This window comes from Trichosurus vulpecula, chromosome 8, assembly GCF_011100635.1.
Source record: "Trichosurus vulpecula isolate mTriVul1 chromosome 8, mTriVul1.pri, whole genome shotgun sequence".
In the NCBI taxonomy this organism is placed as follows: Eukaryota; Metazoa; Chordata; class Mammalia; order Diprotodontia; family Phalangeridae; genus Trichosurus; species Trichosurus vulpecula.
In genome coordinates, this window is record NC_050580.1 from 228288927 (window position 1) to 228315837 (window position 26911).

General features: G+C 41.6%; 1 protein-coding gene across 1 annotated transcript in view; it reads left to right on the plus strand.

Moving 5' to 3' along the window:
- GALNT16 (polypeptide N-acetylgalactosaminyltransferase 16) overlaps nt 1–26911 on the plus strand; it is a 118319-nt gene that overhangs the window by 78853 nt on the left and 12555 nt on the right. Inside the window, exons 2-12 of the mRNA XM_036736982.1 lie at nt 5821–5978; nt 10403–10501; nt 12833–12900; nt 15279–15344; nt 16113–16234; nt 17294–17381; nt 17963–18047; nt 19094–19197; nt 21148–21274; nt 22912–23004; nt 26776–26859. Coding sequence (XP_036592877.1) covers nt 5821–5978; nt 10403–10501; nt 12833–12900; nt 15279–15344; nt 16113–16234; nt 17294–17381; nt 17963–18047; nt 19094–19197; nt 21148–21274; nt 22912–23004; nt 26776–26859 — 1094 coding nt within the window. The remainder of the gene's footprint in view (nt 1–5820; nt 5979–10402; nt 10502–12832; nt 12901–15278; nt 15345–16112; nt 16235–17293; nt 17382–17962; nt 18048–19093; nt 19198–21147; nt 21275–22911; nt 23005–26775; nt 26860–26911) is intronic.

Here is a 26911-nt window from a genome sequence, read left to right on the forward strand (position 1 = left end):
TTATTTTATTTTCATGTCTTTATTACCACAGAAAGTGCTGCTATAAATAATTTAGTATGTATGGCACCTTTTTGTCAATCACTTTCTTGGGATACATGCTTGCAATCCCTGGGTCCAAGGGTGTGAACATTTTAGTCACTTATTTTGCATAATTCCAAACTGCTTTCCAGAATGATTATACTAATTCACAGCTCCACCAACAATGCCTTAGTATTCGTATCTTTCCATATCATCTCCAAGATTTACTCTTAAAAGAAGTGGCAATTGATGAGATTTTAAAGGGCTAGTAGGTGTTGACTGGGGTGGGGGGGGAGGTGAGGATGAGGTGGTTTGAGTGGAAGGGTGAGGGGAGGGCATGCCAGGAACTGTATGAACCAAAGCATGCCTATGAGAAAGAATGAGGTATATGAGGCATATATGTATGTGCGTTTGACACTGGATAGGCCCTCCTTACTAGGTTTTCATGTTGCTGCTTTCTCCTGGTTTTCCTTCTATTTGACTTAAGGTCTTCTTAGTCTTCTTTGCTGGATCTTTTCCAATGCCAGACAACCCCTGAGTATCCCCCAAAGCTTCATCTTCTTTTTTCTTTCCATACCATCTCACTTGGTAAGCCCGTCAGATCCTGTGGGTTCAATGATGAGCCAGACAATGATTCCTCATAAGGCAGATACATGGGGCAATGGAGTAAGCATTGAATCTAGAGTCAGGATGACTTGAGTTCAAATCAAGACTCAGATACAGTCAGTTTATTCCCCAAAATGTCATATCGTTCCAATATGATTGTATATTTGGGAACATTCTGAACGTAAGTCAGATTTTGAGTTTGCTTCTGCAAGATTTCTTCAATGAACAAAGGAACAGAGAATGCAGAAAACTGTGCAATTTCACAACCCTTCAGATGCCCGCTTCCATGAGCGAACTTTAGGTCTTTGTAAAGGGAAAGTGTCCATATTTGCTGTACATCTGGTGCAGTAGAAGCTGTCAGGTGAGAAGCGTTGGTTGTACCACCACACCCTCACTCCCTTCTAGAGGCTCTGGCTTCAAGGTGAGATGCAGCTGTCCGACTTGCTCTTGTAGCCTGGGCTGAGTAGCAGTCTCAGGTCACTATTTATTGCAGTTTTTATGTATTTCTTAAGCATGTATCATGTATAAAACCACACCGCCATTTTTATTAGGGTCCTATCTTTTTAAATGTGTCATTTATAAAGTTTTTTAGCATTGTGACCCAATACCATTTTTCCCTTTAAGATCTGTATTTTTTTATTACTCAGTTTCTCATAAGGAGATTCTTTTGGGAAATATATATGTTGTGTTACAGCAGAACTGCTTGTACTTACTGGCTGTGTGACCCTGGACAAGTCACTTAACCTTTGTTTGCCTCAGTTTCCTCATCTGTAAAATGGAGATGATAATAGTACCTCCCTCCCAGGGTTGTTGTGAGAATAAGATGAAATAATATTTGTAAAGTGCTTTGCAAACCACATCCAAAGAAAGAATTATGGAGTCTGAATACAGATTGAGGCAAACTGTTTGCTTTCTTTTTTTTCCTTCTTTTTTGGTTTCATTTCTTCTTTCTCATGATTCATGCCATTGGTTATAATTCTTCTTCACAACTGGACTATTATGTAAATAAGTTCAGTGTGAAGGTATGTAGAACCTATATCAGATTACATGCCATCTTGGGCAGGGAGGGGGGAGGAGAGGGAGGGAGAGAAAATTTGGAACCCCAAAACTTGTGGAACTGAGTGTTGTAAACTAAAAATAAAAAATAAATTTTTTTTAAAAAGTGCTTTGCAAACCTTGAATGGCTATATAAATGGTAGCTAGTAGTGTTATTATTATATATCCAGCCCTAATCTCTCTCCTGAACTCCATTCCCATACCACCAAATACTTTTTGGACATCTCAGTGCCCTTTGGGCATCTCAAACTCAATATGTCCAAAACAGAACTCATCTTTCCCTCCAAACCCTCCATTCTTCCCAACTTCCTCACGAGCATCAAGGGCACCATAATCCTATGTATTCAAACCTCTAACACCAGCATCATCCTTTATTCCTCACTCTCACCCTACATATCCAATTCATTGCTAAATCTAATTGTTTTAACTTCATACCATCTCTTGTATATGTTCTCTCCACTCCTATAGCCACAAACCCAGTTCAGATCCTCATCACCTCATGCCTGGCACAATAGCCTTCTGATTGGTCTCCCTGCCTCAAGTCTGTCCCCACTCCAATCTATTCTCCACTCAAATAATTAAGGTGATTTATGACATAGGTCTGACTATGTCACCTTCCTGGCTTAATGAAATTCAGTGGCTCCCTATTGCCCCTAGAATCAAATATAAATTCCCTTTTTTTTACATTTAAGGTGCTTCACAATCCAACTTTCTAGTCTTCTTATATTTCTTATACTCTATATATTCTGTAATCCAGCACTATTGGCCCCCCTTTCAGTTCCTCAAACGTGACACCCCATCTCTGACCTCTATGCTTTTGCCCTTGCAGTCCCCCACATAGAATGCTTTACTTCTTCACCTCCATCTCTTAGTTTCTCTGATTTCTTTCAAGGCTCAGCACAAATTCTACCTATTCAAAGGAGAAGAAAGTGTCCAGGAGAGGGTGTCCCATGCTGCAGAAAGATCAGGGAGAATGAGGCAGAAAAAGCCTGTGGATTTAGCAAATAAGGGGTCTTTAAAGATCAGTTCTGGTAGATTACCAGGTACAGAAAAGGCAGTGAGGAAGCGTTTTTGTTGTTGTAAGTATTCTTGACTCCAGGCCCAGCACTCTATCCACTGCACCACTTAGTTGCCCATGAGGAAGTGTAGACAAATTATTTCCAGAAGTTTTTCAATTCTGGGGAGGAAACGGATAAGATAGTAGCAAAATGTATTCATGGGAAGAAGTTTTTAGGACTAGGAAGAACAAAATATGAGTCCAAGTAGATGAAGAAAAGTTGGTAGAAAGGAAGACATGCATGAGATTGAGGAGATGACTGCTGAAGAAAGCTCTAGAGGGATCAAGAGGACAGGTAAAGAGTAAATTAAGCCTTTTGCAAGGTCTTCCTCTGAGAAAGAAGGGAAGAGAGAGAGAGGTTGTTGATGCTTAGTACATTATCTGGCACACAGTAGGCACTTAATAAATGTTAAATGATTGATGTTCAGAAACTCTTAGTCTAGAAGATTAGGGTGGGTTAAGTAGCCTCAATCTTTTCAGCAAAGTACAGGGCTAGGGTGTCTGCTGGAAGTAAAGGGGATAGGAGTGAGCTTGTTATCTTGAGAAGAGAAGAAATGATTTGGAGAATAAGACGACAAACTAACAAGAGAAGAGTATAAGGATTGCTGAGTAGCAATGAAGAACCTGAAGATTTTGGACCATAAATTTGTAGTAGCTGATGTTCATTACTTTCTTCATTATTTGCTTAGCTTAGCTAACTGGGAAAATACAATAAAATATAATAAGCATTTATTAAGCACCTACTGTGTACCAGGCACCATGCTAAGTGCTAGAGATACAAAAAGAAGCAACAGATAGTCCTTGCCCTTAAGAAGTTTACGGTCTCATGAAGGAGCCAAAATGTGTATACACACACACACACACACACACACACACACACACACACAGCAAGCTTTATATAGGATAAATGAGAAATAATTAACAGAGGGAAAGTCCTAGAATTAACAGGGGTTAGAGAAGTCTGTCAGTAAAATAAGACAAGAAAGAAACCCAAAACTCAAATGGTAAGGATTGCCCAGGGATGAAGATTAGCAAATCAGGAATGGCAAAAGGCTTGAGGATAATAGTGGTGGTGATGGTGATAATGTTGGTTGGGGGATGGGGGCTTTGGATTGCTATCAGATGAATCATTAAAATGACAAACAATAGATTCAAGATTATCTATGGAAACAAGTAATGGCAGAACTGGGATGTATGGAATGAGGTAATAGGGAGGGACTAAGCAACCAGAGATCATAATGAGGGGGAAGGGAATTTTGTATGGGATAGAATGGAGTGGGAGAAGTAGAAAACTTTGATAGGAGAATTTAAGTTCCTTGAAGACAGGTACTGTTTCATTTTTTAATTTTTATATCCCTGATATCAAGCACAGTGTCTTGAAAATGTGTGTATACACACACACTATACATATATATGTTTATTCACATACATATTTATATATTTGCTAAGGCATGATTTTGTAAGTGTAGGGAGCTCAAAACATGGGAATTTTCTCCACTGTGCAGATCAGCAATTGATTTGTAATTTATAATCTCAAGAGGGTGTATCAACAATCCAGCTAGCAGCTTCTGTGGGGGTGTAAGATCCACCAACAACCAGCACCCAGAAAGCTGCCAACACAGGTCCTTTTGGTCTGCTTTACTTAAGGAAAGCAACATTAAAGGGTTAACAATCTTACTTTAATCCAGCATACAAATAATATCCACCTAGTTCAGGGGAAAAAGCCAGCACCCTGAATTACAGACCAAATACGATTCGTAGTTATCAACCTCTGGGTGTACAGCCGGGGAGCGCATTAGAACGGCTGGCCCAGAGTCACACACCACTCCTGCTGTGGCTCAGAGCTCTGAGCAAGAACGCTAGCTAACAGTTGCACTTATGTATCCTGTTCAGGGCCGGAGGGCCCTGACCTCACCCAGGCTGAGCATGGAGAAGCTCCCCACCCCCAATATCCCATCAGATACAAATCAATGGCTCCCAATCGCCTCAGTGCTGAGAAATACAAAAACATCTCACTTTATCTGCCCCATTCAGACAAAGGTCAAAATCATTAAAGGTCAACAGCAAAAAGTCCCACCTTAATTACTATTATAGAGGGTTACTTGAGGCACTGGATGGTGGGATTGTCTCTGATCACACAGGACTTGAACTCAAGTCATCCGGACCTTGACTGGCCCTTAAGAGGCCCTATCAGCTGCCTCTCCCAGCTTCTCCCTACCTTAATACTTACGGAATTAAACTGGAGGCAGTATACTTCTGCATGAAGGTGAGATTTAAAGTGCAAGCATGCCAGTGTGGGGATTGTGGGAAGTGTAGGAGACATCCTCTTGAGTGTATTTCTCTTCAGTATTACCCACAAAAATTGCTTCATATTTATTTAGGAGTTTTATCTCAACCTACTCCCTAAGTACTTGAATTGTTAGGGTGAGAAAGGGGAGCTGGATGAGGTGGGACATCATCCTGCTTCCCCCCTTTGGAGGACTAGAAGCTGTCTTCTTACCATTTAATGGAACATAATTGACCAGATATACCTTTTCAATTTTTCTCCCATTTCAAGCACTGCTGTAGGGTTGTGAGAAAATGAGTGGGAAAGCTGTGCTTGCCTGTCTATTCCTTATTGGTTTTATAAAACTTCATGCTGTATAACCCAACAGCTTTGACAAGGAACCATTTCAGAAGCAAGAAAATATCCAAGGGAAAACACAACCTCTTCTTTGTCCTGAGGGCCAGGCAGCTCTGATATCAAACCTATGAGTATAAATTTATACTCAGATGTAGCTCAGATGTGGACAAGCTCCCCCTTGTCCACACCTTAGCAATGCTATACCTTTAGACTGCTGATGGAACAAATCCATCACATATTTATTGAGTGACAAGTGTGGTCCGAGCACTGTGCTAGGCACCTTACATGTGCCATGAGAGGGGAACTACTTCCATGTGTTCTCTCTCTGGCTTCCACATGGTGTCCCGTCTCTATCCCTTAGAGTTTGGGTCTAGCTTGATGATAGGGCTTTGTGGCAGGTGTCACTTCCTCCATATATATCCTTGTGTCTACCCCTGCCCCTCCCCAATCTCCTTTTCAGGTCACCAAAATTCCTACGAGAGGCTTTGATGAGAAAGCATACCTGGCCTCCAAGCTGTTAAAGGCCGGAGAGGACCCCTACAGGCAACATGCCTTCAACCAGCTGGAGAGTGACAAGCTAAGCAGTGACCGCCCCATCCGGGACACTCGCCATTACAGGTATCAGCAGGTCCTCCTCCTTTTCCCCACCATGTCTGGTAGCTGTGATCCCACACACTTATGCAATTGGCCCTTAATTTTCTGTTTGGGAAGAGTGGCTTGGGAAAGGTGGTATTCTACCACTGATCAATTTTTAGATTGGAGAAAGACTATCTGAAAGAGATAGGATTGGAAGTCAAGGGTCTAGGTAAGGCTATCAGGCTCTTCTTATTTAGCTTTCTTTTTATAACTCTTTTCTATAGCCCTTATTTCAACTGAATTGTTAAAAAGCCCTTATTAAAATTTCTTGTATGACTTTTATTTATTAATATATAATGCAACCACTTTATAGACCAGGCCACTCTCTGTGATGAATACTATTGTGCCATAGCATGTTAGGACTAAACTTAGAGCTTAAATATTGTTTATTTCACCTTGTTCATTTTCTTTTTTTAAAGATTTTTGATGCCTTTTGTCTTTACATCACATTTTCCACCCATCCCCTTTTTGGGGACAAAAGAAAAAGTCTGATATAGAAACCTTATCTGTCCATATATACAGCATTCCACCTCTCTCAGTTTCCTACCTCTCTGCTGTGAAGAAGATAATCCATTATCTCTCTTCCAGGACTTTCATTTGTTTTTTTCCCATTTACTCAGAATTCAGCTTTTTGGCCTTCTCATTTTATAGAAGAGGAAGATAAGACCCAGGCGAATGAGGTGATTTGACTAAGGGCACATGATGAAGTACAGGTAGACACTCAGGTTGCCTATTTTCCAGTCCAGTGCTCTTTCCCTTTCACTCTATTCTCTTCCTGGAGCTGAACCATTCAACCTGAGTGAGGGGGATAGAGGTAGTCCATTATCACCAGAGCTATGTTAGTTCAGAGTCAGGCAGAGGAAGGTGTGAAATGCCAGGCACCCAATCAGCTCTATATCCCTCCCTTTAACCTGGGACACAGCCCATAGGGAAACCAGAATGGGTGCACTGTGCAACAGTCAATAGAAGTGACTATTCAGCAAGCATCATTCCTGGCTGTACATTTGACTGGACTTTCTCTTAGCCAAAAGTTGGCAGCCTATGGCAAATGAGATGATTTTTGTGTGATCCAACCTGGTACTAGGCAAAACTGTGAATTAGCTGCCCTCCCTTATACATTAGGCAGCTAAGTGGTGAAGTGGATAAAGTGCCAGGCCTGAAGTCAGGAAGACTTATTTTCCTGATTTCAAATCCTAACTTAGACACTTACTAGCTGTGTGACCCTGGGCAAGTCACTTAACCCTGCTTGCCTCAGTTTCCTCATCTGTAAAATGAGCTAGAGAAGGAAATGGCAAACCACTTCATTATCTTTACCAAGAAAACCCCAAATGGGGTCACCAAGAATCAGACACGACTGAAACAAATGATCTACAACCACATTATCCCTCTCCATTTCCTCCCCCATGGTCCTGGACATTTTCGCCATATGCTCAGAGCCCCTCCTAACCTCCATTCTTGTTCTCAGCTGCCTATCCTCTAACCCTGACTTAATTGTTAGCTGATAATCAGTGTGATTGGATAGGATCATAGATAGAAAGGTAGAAGGGCCCTTTGAGTAATCTGGCACAACGTCTTCATTTTATAGGTGAGTAAACTGAGGCCTAGAGAGGTTATCTGATTTGCCCAAAGTTAACTACTTCTTCCAGAACAGAGGTTTCAACCTGAGTGAGGGAAAATACAGTACTTGGCCATGTTCCCAGGATGTTGGGAACTGAGAAAGTGTTTAGGTGTAGAGTTCCAGCATGAACATCTGTCCTAAAAGATGGTTGTGCCCCAAAAGAAATTCAGGGAGAAGATGATGGGGGGGGGGGTCTTTAATTGTTCTACACCCACATAAGACTAAGAGACATAACAAAGAGAGAGTCAGAACCTTCATGGATCAAACTTGAAAGAAAATGGGCCACTCTTTCAGGATTTTCCCATCTTAGAGGCCAGATGATAGGAAGATAGTGGAGAGAGATGAGTGAACTCTGTGAAGCTAATCAGTAGACTAAAAACTTTGGAGTCTTAGCTCTGAAAAATACTTCTCCTCTGTCAATCCATTACTGGTCCTTCTCTGCTTCTGCCTTCTTACATCTGCTCCCTAGTTGGTAGAAGGATACTTGGAAAATGTTGTTAGGAAGACAGACACTGAATTTTTCTACTCCATCACAATTCATGAGTTGTTGTGTTCTTAGCACAAACAACTCTCCACACACGTCATCTGAAGTTTTCCCCCACTGCCTCTAATTATCTTTCATCCCTTCAAAGAGAATTATTTTTAAAAATATATTATTGATAGCTTTTGTTTTATATTACCTAGTTTTCTTCCCATATCACTTCCCTTCCCCCTTCCGGAGAGCCATCCTCCAAAACCAAGGGCTCTTACCTCAGGGTCCATGAACTTGTTTTTATGCATTCTAATATGATTATTTCCTCTGTAATCGTATAGATAGATAGATAGATAGATAGATAGATAGATATAGATATAGATATAGATATAGATACATATATATTTATACGTTTAAAAACATTCCTCTGAGAAGGAGTCCATAGGCTTCACCAGACTGGCAAAAAGAGTTCATGACACAAAGAAAGTTAAGAACTTTTGCTTATAACAAAAGAGTTTACAACTCAGGAAGCTGGATCATAAAAGAATTTTCTAAAAGAATCTTAAAGAGAAAAAGAAAAGGAAAAGGAAGAAGAAAAAAATTAGCAAAACTGATCAATATGTAGGAAAACCTGACATTATATACACTATTTTGCACCTGTAGGACACACCATGCACAAAGGAAAAGGGGAAGGTAGAGAAGAATTATTTTAAAGTGACTCAGGATTTCTCCTATGGGGCTAACATGCTGGAGGGGCACTTCTGCCTTCCTGGCTCAGGCTGTTTTTCATGATAGAAAATGAGCTCAAAAATTGTTATGATAAGTTTCTGTCATTTTAATAAATGTTGTAATGAAAAATAGTGCTCAGAATACTCATAAAGCAATTGTAATAAAAATGACCATAAAAAATGTAGGCAATGTTATCTCGTTGGCCTAATGAGAGAGTAAATGTAGCTACTGGAAAAAAAAAAAGACCGCAGTGAGGACCAGAAAAGACTGCATCATTTTTGTTCTCCTTGGCAATAAGGAGGAGTAAAAATCTGGGACCTGTTGTCAGTAGAGGTAGGCTATAATGTGAGTGGGAGGAGTGGTGTGAGGAAGGGTGAGTTTTTTAGAAGCTGAAGCTTCCTGGGTAGGACTCAGGATAGAGCAGAGCTTTGACGTATGTGTATTCAGGGGCACGGTGTACTTGGGTGTGTTAATCCTCTAGCTCGCTCATTCTAACACTGGGAGGCAGTGTGGTATGCTGGGCCTGGAGCCAGGAAGGCCCGGGTTCAAATTTGCTAGGTATGTAACCATGGGCAAGTCACTTTACCTGAACTTTGGTTTTCTCCTCTATAGAATGGGGATAATATGACCTGTAGTAATGATCCAACAATAGTTATAAGACTCTAATGAAAAAATATATATAAAGTGCTGGGAAAACTTTAAAATATGTTTCAGCTCCAACTGCTAACCTAAGCCACTATATCCAATATTGCACGGAAGGATGGAAAGAAAGCCATGGTTAATTTGCAAAGGGGAGGAGACACAGACTTACAAGTATCCACTCACTGCTCCTACTTGCTACTCCACCAACTTTCAATGAGTGTGAGGGTAGGGAAATAAGAGAAAGGGTATAAAGTTTTTTTGTTGTTTGAAAATCTTTTTTGAAGTCAGTCAGTAAGCATTAATTGCCTACTATGTACCAGGCACTGAGTTAAGCTGTTTAAAGGCAGGCAAAAGATGATCTCTGCTCTGGAGGAGCTGTTGTCTAATGGAAAAGAGCAAAAGACTCTAGAGGCCTATTAAGTATACCCTATTGCCCCATGCTTGGCCCTTTTAAGGATTCCCAGTTTGTCATTAGGTGTTGTGGGGAATGCCTGTAATCCTAGTTACAAAGAGGCTGAAACTGGAGGATCAGTTGAGCTCAGAACTGCCATGGGCAAAGCCAATCAGATATTCTTACAAAGTCTGACATTATTATGGTGGCCCTTGGGGTGGGAACATACCAGAAGGGGCCAAGTGGTTCGGGTGGGAAAACAGAGCATGGCAAAGATCCCATGGCAATAAGAGAAGGATTGTGTTGTGAATAACCTCTGTACTTCCAACTCTAGTGAGATGAGAGAGAGCGAGAGAGAGAGAGAGAGGGAAGGAGGAAGGAAAGAAGGAAGGAAGGAATCCTGGTCTGTGTAACTGTGTTGTTTTTCATTGTGCTGAGTGGTACATCTAAATACATTGGGGTTATAAGTCTAGATTCCTGTATTGCCATGTCTATTTCTACGTGATTTGTTCCCATAAACTTTATCCTGCACTTTCAATTTATTTGCTTTGCAGATGCACATCTGTGCACTATGCTTCAGACCTGCCAGCTACCAGCATTGTTATTACCTTCCACAATGAAGCCCGATCCACCCTTCTGCGAACAGTGAAGAGGTACGGATCTTGGAGAACAGAGACTGCCACCTACTACCTTTGTATGGTCCCACATTGGTAGAACCTCCTCCTTCCCCCCCCACAAAAACAAAAACATCTTGAGAACGCTGAGGACCTCCAGGAAACTATCTGGGTTAGGAGGAGGCTGAGATAACAGCCAGACAGCATGAAGGTGACCATATGTTGGCATAAGTGTGTGCCAGGGGGGTGTCCTGAAGTATCAAGAGTAAGACCCTTCCTTCTAAGAGTCAAGGCACAGTCAAAGATTAAGGACACAAAAGGAAAAACCATTAAGTGGGAATCAAGGTCAGGTTACCAGGGTAAATCAGGATCTGAGGGGATGCTAGGGGTTGAGATAATATACTAAGGGTAAGATCATGAGTTTATGTAATAGGAGAACAGGAAGCAGGGCCCTTCTATTATACACTGAGATGCCTTTCCAGAAGTAAGCTTCCTGGTCTCTTACATATAGGCGGACAAAAGGCAGAGTCCACTGAATGTGTTCGGCGGGGCTGGAGTTTCATTGGCCAGATTCCTGTTACATTGGGATAGACAGATGCTCTAACACAGAGGAAAACATTTGGAGATCTTTAAGCACTGGAGATAAACAAGTATTTATTAAGCACCTACTATGTACCAGGTACTATGCTAAGCAATGGGGAGTCAAAGAAAGGTTAATAACAGTCCCTTCCCTCAAGGAGCTCACAGTTTTATGGGGAGATAACATGCAATCAACTAGGTACAAGCAAGATTAGATAGATAGATAGAGATATATATTAGAAAAAAATAAATAGATAATGTATACATTGGAAATAATCAACAGAGGGAATGCACTAGCATGGAAGGGGGTCAGGAAAAGCTTCTTGTAGAAGGTGGGATTTTAGCTGGGACTTATAGGAAGCCAGAGAACCCAGGAGGCTGTGATGAGGAGGAAGAATATTCTAGGCATGAGGGACAGGCATTGAAAAGATATAAAGTCAGGAGACAGAGTGTCGTGTACAAGGAGGCCAATGTCACTGAATCATCATGTCTGTGGAGGGCAGTAAGGGATAAAAAGAATGGAAAAGTAAGAAAGGGCCAGGTTATGAAAAGCATTCAAAACCAAATAGAAGATTTTATATCTGACCCTGGAGACAAGAGGGAGCCATTGGAGTTTATTGAATAGGAGGTAATCAAACATTATGAAGCTCAATTTAAGTTTTAGGAAGATCGATTTGACAGCAGCAGGTTGGATTAGAGAACAGAAAAGCTTGTGATAGGCAGATCAATCAGCAGGCTATTGAAATTGTCGAGATGTGAGGTGATGAGTGTCTGCACAAGGGTAGAGGCAATGTCAGAGGAGAGAAGGGAAAGATACAGTGTTTACTAAGGTAGAATCAACGGGACTGGGCAACAGATTGCATATGGTAGGCAAGAGAGAGTGAGGATTATAAGGTTCTAAGGTTCTAATATAAGGTTCTATATAGGTTCTAAGCCTAGGTGGTGCCCTCATCAGTAGTAAGGATGTTAGGAAGTTTTGGGGGGAAAGAAAATGAGTTCAGTTCTGCACATGTTTGGTTAATGATGACTATAAATCATCTAGTTTGAGATGTCCAATCAACAATTAAAGGTGTAAGATGAAAGTTGAGGATCAGGAGAGAGTTAGGGCTGAATAATTAGATCTGAGAATCAAATGCATAAAAACCAGGCCCAAGTGCAAAGGTTAAACCCTGCTAGTTTAACCAGTGAGCTTCCTTGCTGGGATCCAACCAAGACACCTAGGCAGTCTCCAGGATAACCAAAACAGGTAGCCTTCCATCCCTCACAGGATAGGAATTCTTCATGATGCTTCACATACATTCCATGAGGTTAGAGAATTTTAAAGGCTTGGAGGAGAAGGTGTGGAAGAAGGGAAGAGGGACAGAGAAAAACTTTATTCTGATTGATTTCTACCAGTTAGATCCTCTTGTTTCCTGGAAAGGTATTACAGGTCTGGACTTCTTAAAAAAATTTTTTTTCTCTTTCCTTTTTTTTCTTATTTATTTAGCATACTTGTAGGAGATGTTTTGGTGGCTAGTCCTGGATGTGGAGGCTGTATGATGATCATTGCTGCCTATTGGCAGGAGGGCTAGTTAAGGAAAAGCAAGATAGTCACTAAGAAGTGTCAAAGGGATGGATGGCATCTCAGCTGCTCACATATGGCAGGCAAAGCAGCTATAGAATGATCTGACGGGTGAGCCTGGTCAAAAGAGAGGCTGAAAGTCAAATTGGACCTAGGTATCACAATAGTATCGTCAGCTCCTGAGCAGAGCTGCCATGCCTAATGAGGACCTTCCCTTCTACTTCCTTTAGTGTTCTGAATCGTACCCCTGCCAACCTGATCCAGGAGATCATTTTAGTGGATGACTTTAGTTCTGATCGTAAGTACCCAATTCCTTTTTAATGAGTCCCCTTCGTCTCTTCCAAGGAGGGGAAATCTCCCTAACCTTTTGCCAGTACAATTATGGCTAAGCCCCTCAAAAGGGAGGCTTGGAGCAGTCAGCTACGTCAGAGTTTTGAGAGACACTAAGAATTTATGTCCAGTGTTCCTCCACTCTCTGTAGAAAGGCTAAACTAAAGAATCCTTAATTCACCTTGGAAGCCTCCAAACAGGTATTTTTAAGCTTTTTAGCTTTGTGGACAATATTACTAGTAGTAGTAGTAGTAGCAGCAGCAGCAGCAGCAGCGGCTGTGTGACCCTGGGCAAGTCATTTAACCCTATTTACCTCAGCTTCCTCATCTGTAAAAATGAGCTGGAGAAAGAAATGGCAAACCACTTCGATACCTTTGTCAAGAAAACCTCTCACTTTTTTGGATAGAAACAGTCTATAAATCTCTGTCTTGTTAGTATAATTTTATATTTAATGTTCTGTGAACTGTTGCGGATAAAATGATTCCTTTTTATAGCTGAATGGGAATGTAAACTCATCATCTGTAGATTCCCTGATAGCATCGGAAGGACACCTCTACTGGCAGACAGAATGACAAGGATTTGATGTGCCTTTTCCTCTCCCCATATGACTTCAGATTTTTTCACTGGGCTTTTCATTCCAAGTAGTCTGGAGATTATCAGTATTTGGTATAGAGACACCTATTAAAACATTATTCTTAATTTTTTGTCGATCATTGCTATGTCTGAGCAGTCTTGTCTATAATGATGCTCCAATTTCAATAGTTCATTTGCTGAATTCTCAAGGATATTTATTATTGTTAATATTAATAATAATAATAAAAAGTATTTATAGAGTATATATTATATATAATACAAGTGTAAATAAGTATAAATAAGTAAAGTAGTATAAATACAAGTATTTATAGTATTTTCCATCATCCCCCTCTTCCCAAGGGTACTTAAAACCACTGGGGATGGTATTCAATTTTTTTTATCTTTAAAAAAATCCTCTGTCTTTTTTGAGAGACAATATGAGAAAGACAGCACAGGATGGTGGTTAGAGAGTTGGCCTTGGATTCAAGGAGACCTGGGCTCAAATAATAATAGCAGCTAGCATTTATATAGCACTTTAAGGTATGAGCCTCATAGCAATCCTGTGAGGTAGGTGCTTTATTATCCCCATTTTACAGATGGGGAAACTGAGGCTGAGAAAAGTGACTTGCTCAAGGTGATATAGCTAGTAAAGGGTCTGAAATGGGATTCAAACTTAGGTCTTTGTGACTGCGGGTCCAACATTTTATTTACCATGCCAATCCCTCCTCTAACATATGCAGAGATCCTGGACCTCGATTGGACATTATTTTGCTGTCCCATTGAGTCACTTCCTGGCCATCTCCACACCAATACTTTTGTGTGTGTACACCCCCTTACCAATTATAGCTATGGGAAATCAACACTAACATTTCTCAAAAGGATATATCAATTAATTTGCTCTGTGACTCCAATCATCATTCCCTCTGACTTCCTGGTCCAAAACATTCCTTCCTGGCCACCGTTCCCCTTATTGTCATCCCTTATTAGAAATAAAATTCCTTGAGGTCAGGGACCACATTATTTGGTTGTATTTGTATCCCCATAGCTTAGTACAGTGCCTGGCACATAAGTAAGTTCTTAAGTGTTATTTTCATTCATTCACGTTGGCTGTGTGACTTTCAGCAAGTTGCTTAACCTTTCACTGCTTCGAGTAGCTTGAAAGTTGCAGAGATGCTGCCAATCCATGCTGGTTAAATAAAAGTACAGAGCCCTTCAAGGTTTTTGTAGAACCTTTTACACATAAGATCTCATCTGATCATGATTTGAGGAGAAAAACTCCTTCACTTACTTTCTGTACCCAGTTCCATTGGCTGCTGCAAAGCTTCCTTCCCAGAAAGAGTGGGAAGGATGTAGGAGGCATTACTGACCTGATGTCTGTTTTTTATTAAAGAAACATCAGTAAATTATTAATATCTTCCAGAATAGGAAGTGTGGAGACTGTCATACTTCCAGTGTTAACCCTACCAGAGACCAGCCTTCACTAGAGATCTTGAGTATCATACTCTGATCTTTAATGCCTTCTAGGAAAGGGCTCCATAGGCAGAGGGGAAATGGTCAGCCAGGAGCATCAGCAAGAGGTCATACAGTACTGAAGGGATAGCCATGTGGCTAGTTGACATCGAAACAGAAGCAGAGCTTCCTACCCCTTACCCTACTTTCCCAGCTCTGACCAAAAGCTAGGTAATAGCTCCCAGAATATTCAAAGTTTTGGCTTTACTATTCATGCTCTGACATTGTATGACTATGTTGTCCTCACTTGGAACTCCTTTATAGCTGAAGACTGCCTGCTCTTGACCAGGATCCCTAAAGTCAAATGTCTCCGTAACGATCGGCGTGAAGGTGAGTCCCACAGACCATGACCTCTTGCTCCATCTGTCCTTGTCTCTACCTCTTGATCCTGATTCCCTGTGCCCTGATGTGTCAAGCCTGCCCACTCTCAGCTGAGACCTCCCCAACCCTCCTTGGGCTTGAGCCTATCTCATCACAGTGGTGGGCATCTGCTACATGCACTGTCTGGTGCTCACCCTCAGTTCTGCCGGTTGCAAATCATTTGGGGCTCCTGAACCCTTTGATTTAGGAGAAGCCAAGGGTTGAACAAAGCAAAAGTCTTAAAGTGGAGAGTGTCCTTTGAGCTGTGTGGGTCAGTGGGTGGACAGCATCCTACCTTGCCAGCAATACACCTGTAGGGACATGGTAAAATTGAAGTGAGCCAAACTCTAGTTAGTTCCTAGGGATATGTTGCTCCTTCTGGTATCTAGTTCCTTATCCTGGTCATAATTTCAACGGCCATCTTTGATGCTCAAGCATACAATAAATAATAAAACCTCTGACCCAGAGGCAGTGACCTCAGAGTTAGGGTAGGAAGGTATTCAGCTGGTGGACCTGTGTTCTTCTCCTGGTTCTGCCACCAATTTATAGTATAACCTTTGTCAAGTCATATCCTGATTCTGTGCCTTAGTGTTTCCTTCTGAAAAATGGGCCTATTACTTCCTGGCCAGAACACATCTAAATCTTTGGGTTTAGACATCTTCTTTTCTAAGGAATTTGAGAAGTTCTAAGGTTAGCAGCTGCTCTCATTCTCACTATCCCTCCTTCCCTCAATTACAGGGTTGATCCGTTCCCGTGTTAGAGGGGCAGAGGTGGCAATAGCGGATATCCTTACCTTCCTGGATAGCCACTGTGAGGTGAACAGTGAGTGGCTTCAGCCCATGCTCCAGAGAGTGAAGGAGGTGAGCGTACCTGAATGATGGGAGAGATGACGCAAGACCATACAATTTTACGACATAAGTTGTAAAAGCAGCTAGAGGATACCGTAGTGCACAGTGTAAGGGAGTCAGGAAGACACAAATTCAAATCCAGCCTCTGATCCTTACTGGTGGTGTGACCCTGGGAAAGTCACTTACTCTCTATTTCCCTAAGTTTCTTCATCTGTAAAATGGGGCTGATAATAATAACCTACCTCCCAGGGCTGTTGTGAGGATCAAATGAGATAATTTTTGTAAAGTGCTTAGCACAGTGCCTAACATATAGTCAGGAACTTAATAAATACTTGTTCCCTTCCCCCTTCCTCCTTCCCCTTCCCTAAAGGCTACCATGGCTATGGGAGAAGATCAGAGGAGGCAGAGAACTGATCAGGGAAGGCTTCATGGAGGACATGGAACTTGATCTTGGTCTTGAACAAAGATGTAACTAAAAATTTGTCTCAGAGGGGCCAACACCCAAGGTGGGGGAGGGGGGAGCTCAGGAGGTCCTTTCCCTCTCACGGGCACCTACCTCCAGCACTGGGCCCCCTGCCTCTTCCCAGGGCTGCCCTGGCCTCACTGAGGCTGATGGTATTCCTAATTATAGACCTTTGATCCTGAAAGACAAGCAGTATTTGTATAGATGGGGAGAAATGGTAAGGAGTGGTCTAGTAAGAGATTAGGAGAGAATGAGCAGGTGAGGAATCAGAAAAAGTTGTGTTTCCCAGTAGGACTGGGAATGACCATACCAAAAAAGAGAGGGAACCCAGGGTGATTTGCATGAGCTTTCCAGGGTCCATATAGTATGTGCTGAAGAATTTTTGCTTGAGAGCTCATACTCCCAAACCTATTAGGGTTTCTCTTTCCCTGATAAGCAGTCTTTCTGTGGCACATGGGTCCTGCAATTTCCCCCACAGCCATCTTTTTCCCTTGGTGTACAGCCTCTGTTTCCCCAGCAGCCATCCTCTTTCATTGGTGTCCAGTCTCTATTTGCCCAGGGGCCATCCCTTTTCTTTAGCTCATTAGTCCACTTCTGTTTTTCTCCAGGACTACACACGGGTGGTCAGCCCCATCATTGATGTCATCAGCCTGGATAACTTTGCATACCTGGCAGCATCTGCTGACCTTCGGGGAGGTGAGTACAGCTTTCCTGGGAGGAATAATCAGCCCTAGAAATTAGAAGTCTCTGATTTTATGGCCTTCCAGTGACTCCTTAAGTCACTTCTTCATCCATATTCCAATGATACCCATTATAAGGACTAAATGAAGGGAAACTGATATTTTTGAAGGCCTGGATAGAACTGAGTTTGACAAGGATTGTCTAAGATAAAAGCTGTAATCTGTAGTCCTGATGAATTTGGGGTTAAGAAGCTGGGGGAGAGACAAAGTTGTTATTTTTATCCTTCTTATTGCTAGTAATTATTGTAAAAATGGTGATGACTTTTCTGGCACTTTTAATTTTATAAAGGACATTCTTATAGACCATAAACTCCATGAAGGAAAGGACCATGTCTTATAAATCTTGTCTATTTCCTCAGTGCCCTGCTCTCCCCATCCCCACCCTTTACCTTAGCTTCTTTGCTGACCTCACTAGTTCTTTGGTTAGCTAGTGTTCCTAATACAGGAGAGAAATTGAGGTGAATAGAGTCCCAGGGTATATAGCCTGGTGTCTGCTTTGTTGTGTTCTTTTTCCCTAACTGCTTGTCCACCACTCAGGATTTGACTGGAGTCTTCATTTCAAATGGGAGCAAATACCCATAGAACAGAAGATGTCCCGGACAGACCCCACCCAGCCAATTCGGTAGGTTGGTGTCTCTCTTGTTCCTGGGCTACAGATCTCAAGGGTGACAGAAGGAGCTCCCTCCCTCTCAAGCCACTGTGTCAGCAACTGATTTTTCCAGAAGAAAGAAGGAAGGAAGGAATGGGAGGGAGGGAGGAAGAGAAGAAGGGAAGGAGGAGGGAAGAAAGGAAGGGAGGAAGGAAGGAAGGGAGGGAAGAAGGAAGGAAGGGAAGGAGGGAGGGAGGAAGGAGTAAATGAATGAATAAGAAAGTATTTGTCTAGCTAAGCTTGATAAATACTAGTTTACTATAGGCTAAGCACTGGCATTAGAGATGCAGAACTGAGATATAGTCCTTTCCCTCAAGGATATTATAAAGGGAAACACTACATATAGGGCAGTGGAATGGTGGCCAGGAAGAGGTGATTTGGTCTGGAAAGTCACCAGGATTTTGAGTGTAGCAATAGGCCCATTAACCAATGTACCTTTTCTAGAGGCAATGGTAGTAATGATTTGATAAAAGTTCTCTAAGAAAGAGATGGAAAGTAGGAAATGAGGAGTAGGTCTGAGGCAGACAAGGCATAAAATGGCCAGGGTGAAGATAGAGACATGGTCCCAGGAAATTCAGGAGTAAATATCTTAACTTCTTTAGGATGTGGTCTGTGGAGAGTTGGTTTGGAAGGGGTAGCAATAGCAGTGACAGCAGTGTGGAAAAACAGCCAGGGTGAAGATGAGGACACATTAGTCCCAGGAAATTCAAGACCAAGGTTCTTAGCTCCTCCAAGGTGTGGTTTAAATGCTCTCTTTCAAATGATCTAGGCCCAAGTTAGGTTGAGACATTAGGAACAGACAATAAATAGGAAACATGAGTTTTTAGCAGCATGGAGACAAAAGAGCTGCTATGCGCATTAGTAACCCTCCTTCTCCTTGGGAAACTATGGTAGCCAGCATGTGGGTGATACTTTAGGAAAGATCATTGTAGGGGAGAGTGGGCAGGGAGGGAGTGCTCCTGTTTTGTAGGCATCCTCACAGGCTTTATTTGTGGATTCTTTTCCCCTTTCACTCCCAGAACACCCGTCATAGCCGGAGGGATCTTTGTTATTGACAAGGCCTGGTTTAACCACCTGGGAAAATACGACACTCAGATGGACATCTGGGGTGGGGAGAACTTTGGTGAGTTCGAAAATGGCTTCTGCCACACTGACACTCAGATATAGGGATGATAACAATAACAATCAGAACAGCTGACATTTATATAGCATTTTAAAGTTTACAGTGAATCAATAAAAAGACCAGTTAGTAAGTACTTCTTCTGGGTCAGACACTATTCGAAAGACTGAGAATACAAATATAAAAGTGAGGAGTTTACATTTTGGTTTGGTTGGGTTGTTGTTCTTCGTGCTAAAGGAAGACCAAAAAGACATCCCTATGTTGGGATCGAGGCACAAGAATGACCAATACAAGCTCAGAAGGCTCACCACAGGCCGGGCACAAATACTCCATATGAACATTTGAAGTGGAGATGTCTCTAAATTTGTGCATCTCATGTTTCTTTTGAGCTATTGCAGTTCTGCTTTGCACATACAGCACAGCATCTTCTTTGATGCAGGCAAGCCATGCTGGATGATGCTGTGCCAGTGTCTCCCATATCTCACAATCAATCCCAAAGTTCTTCAGAGAGATTAATTTTAATTTTGATAATAATTAATAATTTCATTTTAATAATAAGGCAAAGCACTTATAGGGGCAGCTAGGTGCCACAATGGATAAATTGCTGGGCCTAGAGTCAGGAAGACTCATCCTCTAGAGTTCAAATCTGACCTCAGACACTTACTAGCTGTGTGACCCTGGGCAAGTCATTTAACTCTGTTTATCTCAGTTTCCTCATCTATAGAATGAGCTGGAGAAGTAGTATCTTTGCCAAGAAAACCCCAAATGAGGTCACAGAGTCAGACACAACTGAAATGACTGAAGAAAGAAAACAACAAAACCCATGGGGATAGATGAGGTCACAAAGTGAGAGGTTGTAGGGGAGGCCTCAAGACAAAAACTTTGGGGCACACCCACAGTAAAGGAATGTGATATAAATGGTAGTTTAGCAAAGGAGACTGAGAAGGGACGGCCAGACAGCTAGGAGAAGAACCAAGAGACAGCAATGTTTTAAAAACCCAGAAAGAAAAGCATATCAAAAATGAGGTGCTTGTGATCAGTGCCAAGTGAAGGAAAGAGTTCAAGATGGATGAGGACCGAGAAAAAGACCATTATATTTGTCCGTTAAGAAATCATTAGTAACTTCTGAGCAGTTTTGAATAAAGTTGGAAACAAGGTAGCAAAGGGTTAAGAAATGAGTATGAGGAGAAGTACAGTGTTTTTGAGGGTGAGAAGTGCTAGGAAAACCCCCAAAGGAGACCATTTCAAGAATGGGAGGGGACGCGATACAGAGCTTTGATCAAAGTAGCAGCCAACAAACAGGAAAACACCTCAGAGGAATGAGAAATCTAGAGCCAACCAAAGAGATGCCAGCTGGATTAGTAAGAGAACTGTGGCTTGGGCAGCTTTCCCCAGGCAGACTTTGTACGTCTCAGGAACTGATTTGTTCCTCCTTAGCTCATGTCTAGAATATGCCTCCTGGACAGAGACTGGAAGTGATGCAGAGGCAGTTATCCTATGTGGTTAAATGTTCCCCTTTTACTAACAGCTCCTCCTTTTCCTCATCACTTACCTTGTTACTGCTGAGGATCCAGAATTGGGTATTCATCCTGGCTGTGTGTGTAATTCATATGTGTTTGTATATATCTGAGTGATTTGAACATGTGCACAAGGTGTATATCCAACATGAATGAGTGAAAAAGATTTATTAAGTGCTAACTGTGGTGCTAAGCAACGGGGAAAAGTAGAAAAAATAGATCACTTTTACTCTCAAGGAGCTTACATTTTAATGGGGGGCTTAACAGATATAGGAAGTTTCATTTACAATATGTGCACATCATAGGAGTTGCGAGGGGAGGGAAATCAAGCACACTTACCTTTTTTTCTCATGAGGGATAATACCTGAAGGGACACTCCTCGAGTCCTAGGTATCACCCTCTGACCATTCCTACTAACCACTGAGGTCTCTTGCAGAGCTCTCCTTCCGTGTGTGGATGTGTGGTGGTAGCTTAGAGATTGTCCCCTGCAGCCGAGTGGGCCATGTCTTCAGGAAACGACACCCATATGACTTCCCAGAGGGTAATGCCCTCACATACATAAAGTAGGTACCCTACGAGGGCCTAGGGGGTCTGAGGGATGGGGTATGGGGTGGGAAACTAGCAATGTTTGCTCTGATTTCTCTCCTCCCATTTTGCTTGGAAGACTTGGTAGACTGTCTTGGTAGATTGTCTAATCAGCTTCCAAAAATAAGTTCTTGTAATGCCTGGCTCATAGAGAAGGAATTGGATTCAGAGCTACCATGCCATTCCAAACAGCGGGTAGATAGGGATGAGGCAACGAGGATGGTAGATGTTACCTATGCCTACCATTGACCACTCTTCTCTAGGGATGGGAAATTAGAAGTAAAGCTCAGTTGATACAATTCAGAGAGACCTAATCTGGTCCTGCCCAGAACTTCCATCACCACTTACTTTTCCACTTCTGGCATGGTCTCTGGGGCAATATGAGTCATGTTGTGTCACTACACCAACAGAAAACCTGTTAACTCACCTCAGGAGACATGAGATAGAAAAAAAAACAGGTCTCCCAACCTCCCAACCCCAAACATTCCCTCTGTTGTCCTGACTCCAACTGTATATCCCCTTGAGCGCCTAGAGGAATCAGTTGCTATTCAATTCAGCTGTTACCCTCAGCCCTGGTGCTACAAGGAACAGAACAGTCCACCATTCCTACAGCATGGGGTGTCGCCTGCACTGTTGTCTGCCTGCACACCCTACAGTACCCTCTTCTCTTTCCTTTTACAACAGTGAGATTCCTGTACCTTCTCCACATGCAGTCTCACTAAACCTGTCACTGCTGCATAACTGTCAAATTGGCTCTGCGATACATTTGGTCCTCATTTCTTCCCTTTCCCCAGACCTTTTCCCACGAAGTGATTCAGAAGCAACCAGTCATTTATAGATAATCCTTTGTCTAGAGCAGGGTTCTTAATATTTATTGGAATCAGGGGCCCCTTTGGTGGTCTGGTGAAGTAAATGGACCCCTTCTTAGAGTAATGTTTTTAAATGCATAAAACAAAATACATAAGATTACAAAGAAAACCAATTATATTGAAATAAAAATATATTTTCCCATCCAAGTTCTAGATGGGATTTCCCTGAAACCTATCCCTAGACCCCTGCATGTGTGTGTGTAGGGGGGTGTCTATTGACCCCAAATTAAAAATCCTTAAAGTCTGATGCTTAAAGACACTCTGCTCACAGGTTCAATCCCTACCTGTGCCACTCTGCTTTGTTCTGACCCAAGCCTTGGTCACAAAAGAAATGAACATGATGGTTTGGTCAGATCAGTACAAACTTACCTTCATTCCAAAAAAACAACTCTACGCTTATGCCATTAACAATTGTGAGTCAGTAGTGTTAGTAATATATTGAAAGACAACTTTACAAAGAAAATATTAGTTTATCCAAAATACTACATAAATGAAATTAATCTGCCTAGATTAATTAACAGTGTTCTAACAAAAGTGCAAAATGATAGAAATCTTTTTCTTTAAGAATTTTATTTCCCCTGCCACTCCCACTCCATAATATGACATCTCCCAAGATATGATGGAGCAACAGGTCTATACATCCCTCTCACTCTTGAAGGTCTTATGATGATGACCTTCAAACAGACTTCTGTACCCCTAGAGCCTTGCTTCTGTCTTTCCCTCATCCCGCTCTCTGGCCTTTTCAGGAATACCAAGCGCACTGCAGAAGTTTGGATGGATGAGTACAAACAATATTACTATGAAGCCCGGCCATCTGCCATTGGAAAATCCTTCGGCAGGTAAGCCCTGGTGGTATGCCCACTCATTGTTCTACAAGGGACCTCTGTGGAACAGGTTAGGGGAAGGTTGATACCCTCACTGTAACAACCAACAGAGCAGTTAAGTTGCACAGTGGATAGAGTGCCAGGCCTGAAATCAGGAAGATTCATCCTCCTGAGTTCAAATCTGAGCTCAGACACTTACTAGCTGTGTGACCCTGGTCAAGTCACTTAACCCTGTTTGCCTCCATTTCCTCCTCTGTCAAATGAGCCAGAGAAGGAAATGGCAAACTCCAGTATCTTTTTCAAGAAAACTCCTAAAAATGGGGTCACAAAGAATTGGACATGACTGAAAATAACTGAAAAAAGAATCAACTGGCCTGACCCTACCTATTTAGTTACCCCCAATAATAACAATCCAGGAAAAAGTTAATCATTTTTTTAAAATTTATTTATTTATTTATTTAGTTTACACCATTCAGTTCCACAAGCTTTTGAGTTCCAAATTTTCTCCCTCGCCCTTCCCCTCCCTCTCCCCAAGATGGTGTGCAATCTGATATAGGTTCTACATATACATTCAAATTAAACATATTTTCACATTAGTCATGTTGCAAAGAAGAATTATAAGCAATGAAATGAACCACGAGAAAGAAGAAACAAAACAAAACAAAAAATAGAGAGCAAATAATATGTTTCGATCTACATTCAGACTGCATAATTTTTTCTCTGGATATAGATAGCATTTTCCATCACGAGTCTTTTGGAGTTGTCTTAGAACTTTGCATTGCTTGAGAAGAGCCAAGTCCATCAAAGTTAGTCATCGCACGATGTGTCTGTAACTGTGTACAATGTTCCCCTGGTTCTGCTCCCCTCACTCAGCATCAGTTCATGTAAGTCTTTCCAGGTTTTTATGAAGTCTGCCTGCTCATCATTTCTTACATTCATATACCACAACTTGTTCAGCCATTCCCCAACTGATGGACATCAGTCAATCGTTTTAAATGGCCAAAATGCAACTCTCCTCAATTACAAATGACAAAGGGAAGATATTTGACTCAGCAAATAGAGCTCTGGGAGAAGAGGGGAGAGGGAACAAGCATATGTGCCAGGCACTATGCCAAGCACTTTACAAATGTTATCTTATTTGATCCTCATAATAACCCTGGAAGGTTTGTTGGTATGATCTCCGTTGTATAGTTGAGGAAACTGAGGCAGACAGACTTGCCCAAGGTCACGCAGCTATTGAGCATCTTATGCTGGATTTGAACTCCCATCTTCCTGATTCTGGGCCCTGCTCTCTATTCATTCCTCCACCTAGTAGACTTGAGATTTGAAGGATAGGAAAGATTCCAAAGATGCAAACTATAGGGCTGCCATTGTTGTGCAACATATTGTATTCAGTTCTGGGACTGAATCAAAGACACAGAAAATAGGATCCTTCCCTTCAGAGGGAGAGTTTTTGCTCTAAATAGAGAGATAAAACAACACATGAAAAAGATAGGAATATAGTGACAATAATAACAAAAGGAAAGAACACTAAAATGATAGAGTGCTAAATAATTGTAATAATCTATTTTGATTCTATAGAAGAGATAGAAGAGCTCCCTCCTTTCCTTGGAATGATGAAGGACTATAGGTACAGGGCGTTGTCTATACCCGTCCTACTTACCAAACTAGAAGGCTCTGAGTATTCACCTGGCAGTGGAATGCGTGTCTGCTGCCCCACCATCAGCCTAGCTAAGTCAGAAAGATTCATCAACCAACAAGAGGAGAATTTGCTCCTTGCGCCCCAGGAGTTGCTTTCTACCAAAGCAACTCATGAAACTGACTTCTTAAACAGTGAAGGGTTGTATTCTATATAACGCTATGAACATTTTCAAGTATTAAAGGATTATGGTTTAGGAAGCATAACTGAAGATTTCTTTGACAATTGAAGATCTTACCCCTGCATGGCTATATTGAGCCAATGGTCAGAGTTCCAAGGGTACAGGACTGCAAAAGCAGGTAGAGAAGGTATAGAAGATTAATCTACTTCTTGGTTGACACCTGTATCAGTATGGCAATAAACACAACATTCAAATCTAAATTGCTATTACAACACCTCCCCACAAAGATGAAAGTTTCTTATTTGAATAAATGACTAAAATCAAGAAGCAGTACAAAAAAATTAACTTTGATTCCATAAGGTTTCCACTTTTTAAAATTTCCCTACAAAGACAAGCAGATTTATCCAGCCATAATGAAAGCCAATGCAAAGGTACCTTCCTTTTTTATCTTGAACTATGAAAACCCTACCTATCCTTCAAGCCTTCCACCTCCTCCGTTAAGCTTTCCTTGACCACTCAGACTAGAAATCTCTCTCCTAGTATTCACTGCCGTCACTCATATGACAATGACCATATATCACTTTACAAAGCAGATATCTGTTTATCTCTCTTTACCATTAGACTGGCTTCTCCTTGACAACAGGGGTATTTCTTTATAGACAGCTGTATCCTTTATAATGCCTAGCATAATCTCTCTGTGTATGTAGGTGTGATAAATGTTTATGGCTGAACAAAAAATTGAAAGAAAAGCAGACTTACAGAAAATAGAACAGGGTACTTCAATGATGAAGTGCAGCAGAGAAATGGATGATCGGAGTAGTGTGAGGTTAATCTGGCAGACAAATTTCGACCCGAGTTTTGAAGGAATAGAGTGGCCATACGGGCCAGAGAATAAATGGTAGGAGATGAGTTAAAGAGGTATCACACAAAGGCATCTCTTGGCTATCAGAGGGCCTAGATAAGATAGTCAGTGCCAACATCACTGATATGGGAATATGTTTTGCATGACTTCACATGTAAAATCGTTATCAAATTGCTTACCTTTTCAAGGGACAGAATGGAGGCAGAGAATTTGGAACTTGAATTTTTAAAAAATGATTGTTGAATTTTTTACATGCGATTGGGAAATATTTAACAATATAAATAAAAATAATTTTTAAAAAGAGAGTAACAGTCCCTCAGGGGGAGTTACAAACAAATGGCTTATATTTCAAGCTCTGGGTACAATAAAAACTCAGAAACATCATCCTACACACTGCAAACACAGTTTCTGGCCTCTTCTCGACTTTTCTCTCCCAATAGGCCTGTGTTGAGACTTGTTTGTGCATACAGGGAAATCATAATAAAATGGAAACCTGAAAGCTAAATTCTTTTGTACTCCATCTTGAAGGAAAAAAGGTAGACAACCTAATTTTGGTAATTTATTCAAGCTGAAAACCTTTAAGAAACCTGGGTTCCAATTTGAATTCTGATACTAGCTATGCATCTGGGCTTCAGTGTCATCATCTTTCAAATGAGGGAGTTAGATTAGATAAGCTCTAAGATCCTTTCCAGCTCTAAATCCCACGATCTTATTGTCGTTCAGTCATTTCAATCGTGTCCAGCTCTTTGTGACCCCATTGGAGGTTTTCTTAGCAAAGATACTGAAGTGGTTTGCCATTTTTTTCTTTAGCTCATTTTACTGGGGAGGAAACTAAGGCAAACGAGGTTGTTACTTGCCCAAAATCATACAACTAGTAAGTGTCTGAGACCAGATTTTATGAGGCAAAAGTGATCCAGATCTCAGGCCTGTTTGTGCTTGTGGTTTGGCCTGATTGTGGATAAAACCTGCTAGGTGTCTCCAAGCGATCAGAGTCTCTGTTAATCCTCAGGGTAACATTTCCCTGCCAACCCCTGCTTTCTAGATCAGTCCAGTTCTTTGACTTCTAATTAGTGCGTGTTGAGTTGAACTGAATTCTTCTTTCAGTATAGCTGACCGAGAGGAGCAGAGGAAGAAGATGAACTGCAAGTCTTTCCAATGGTACCTGGAGAATGTCTATCCAGAGCTCAAGTGAGTAGATCTCTCAGGCTTACGTAGTATTTGCCTATAAGATATTAGCGAT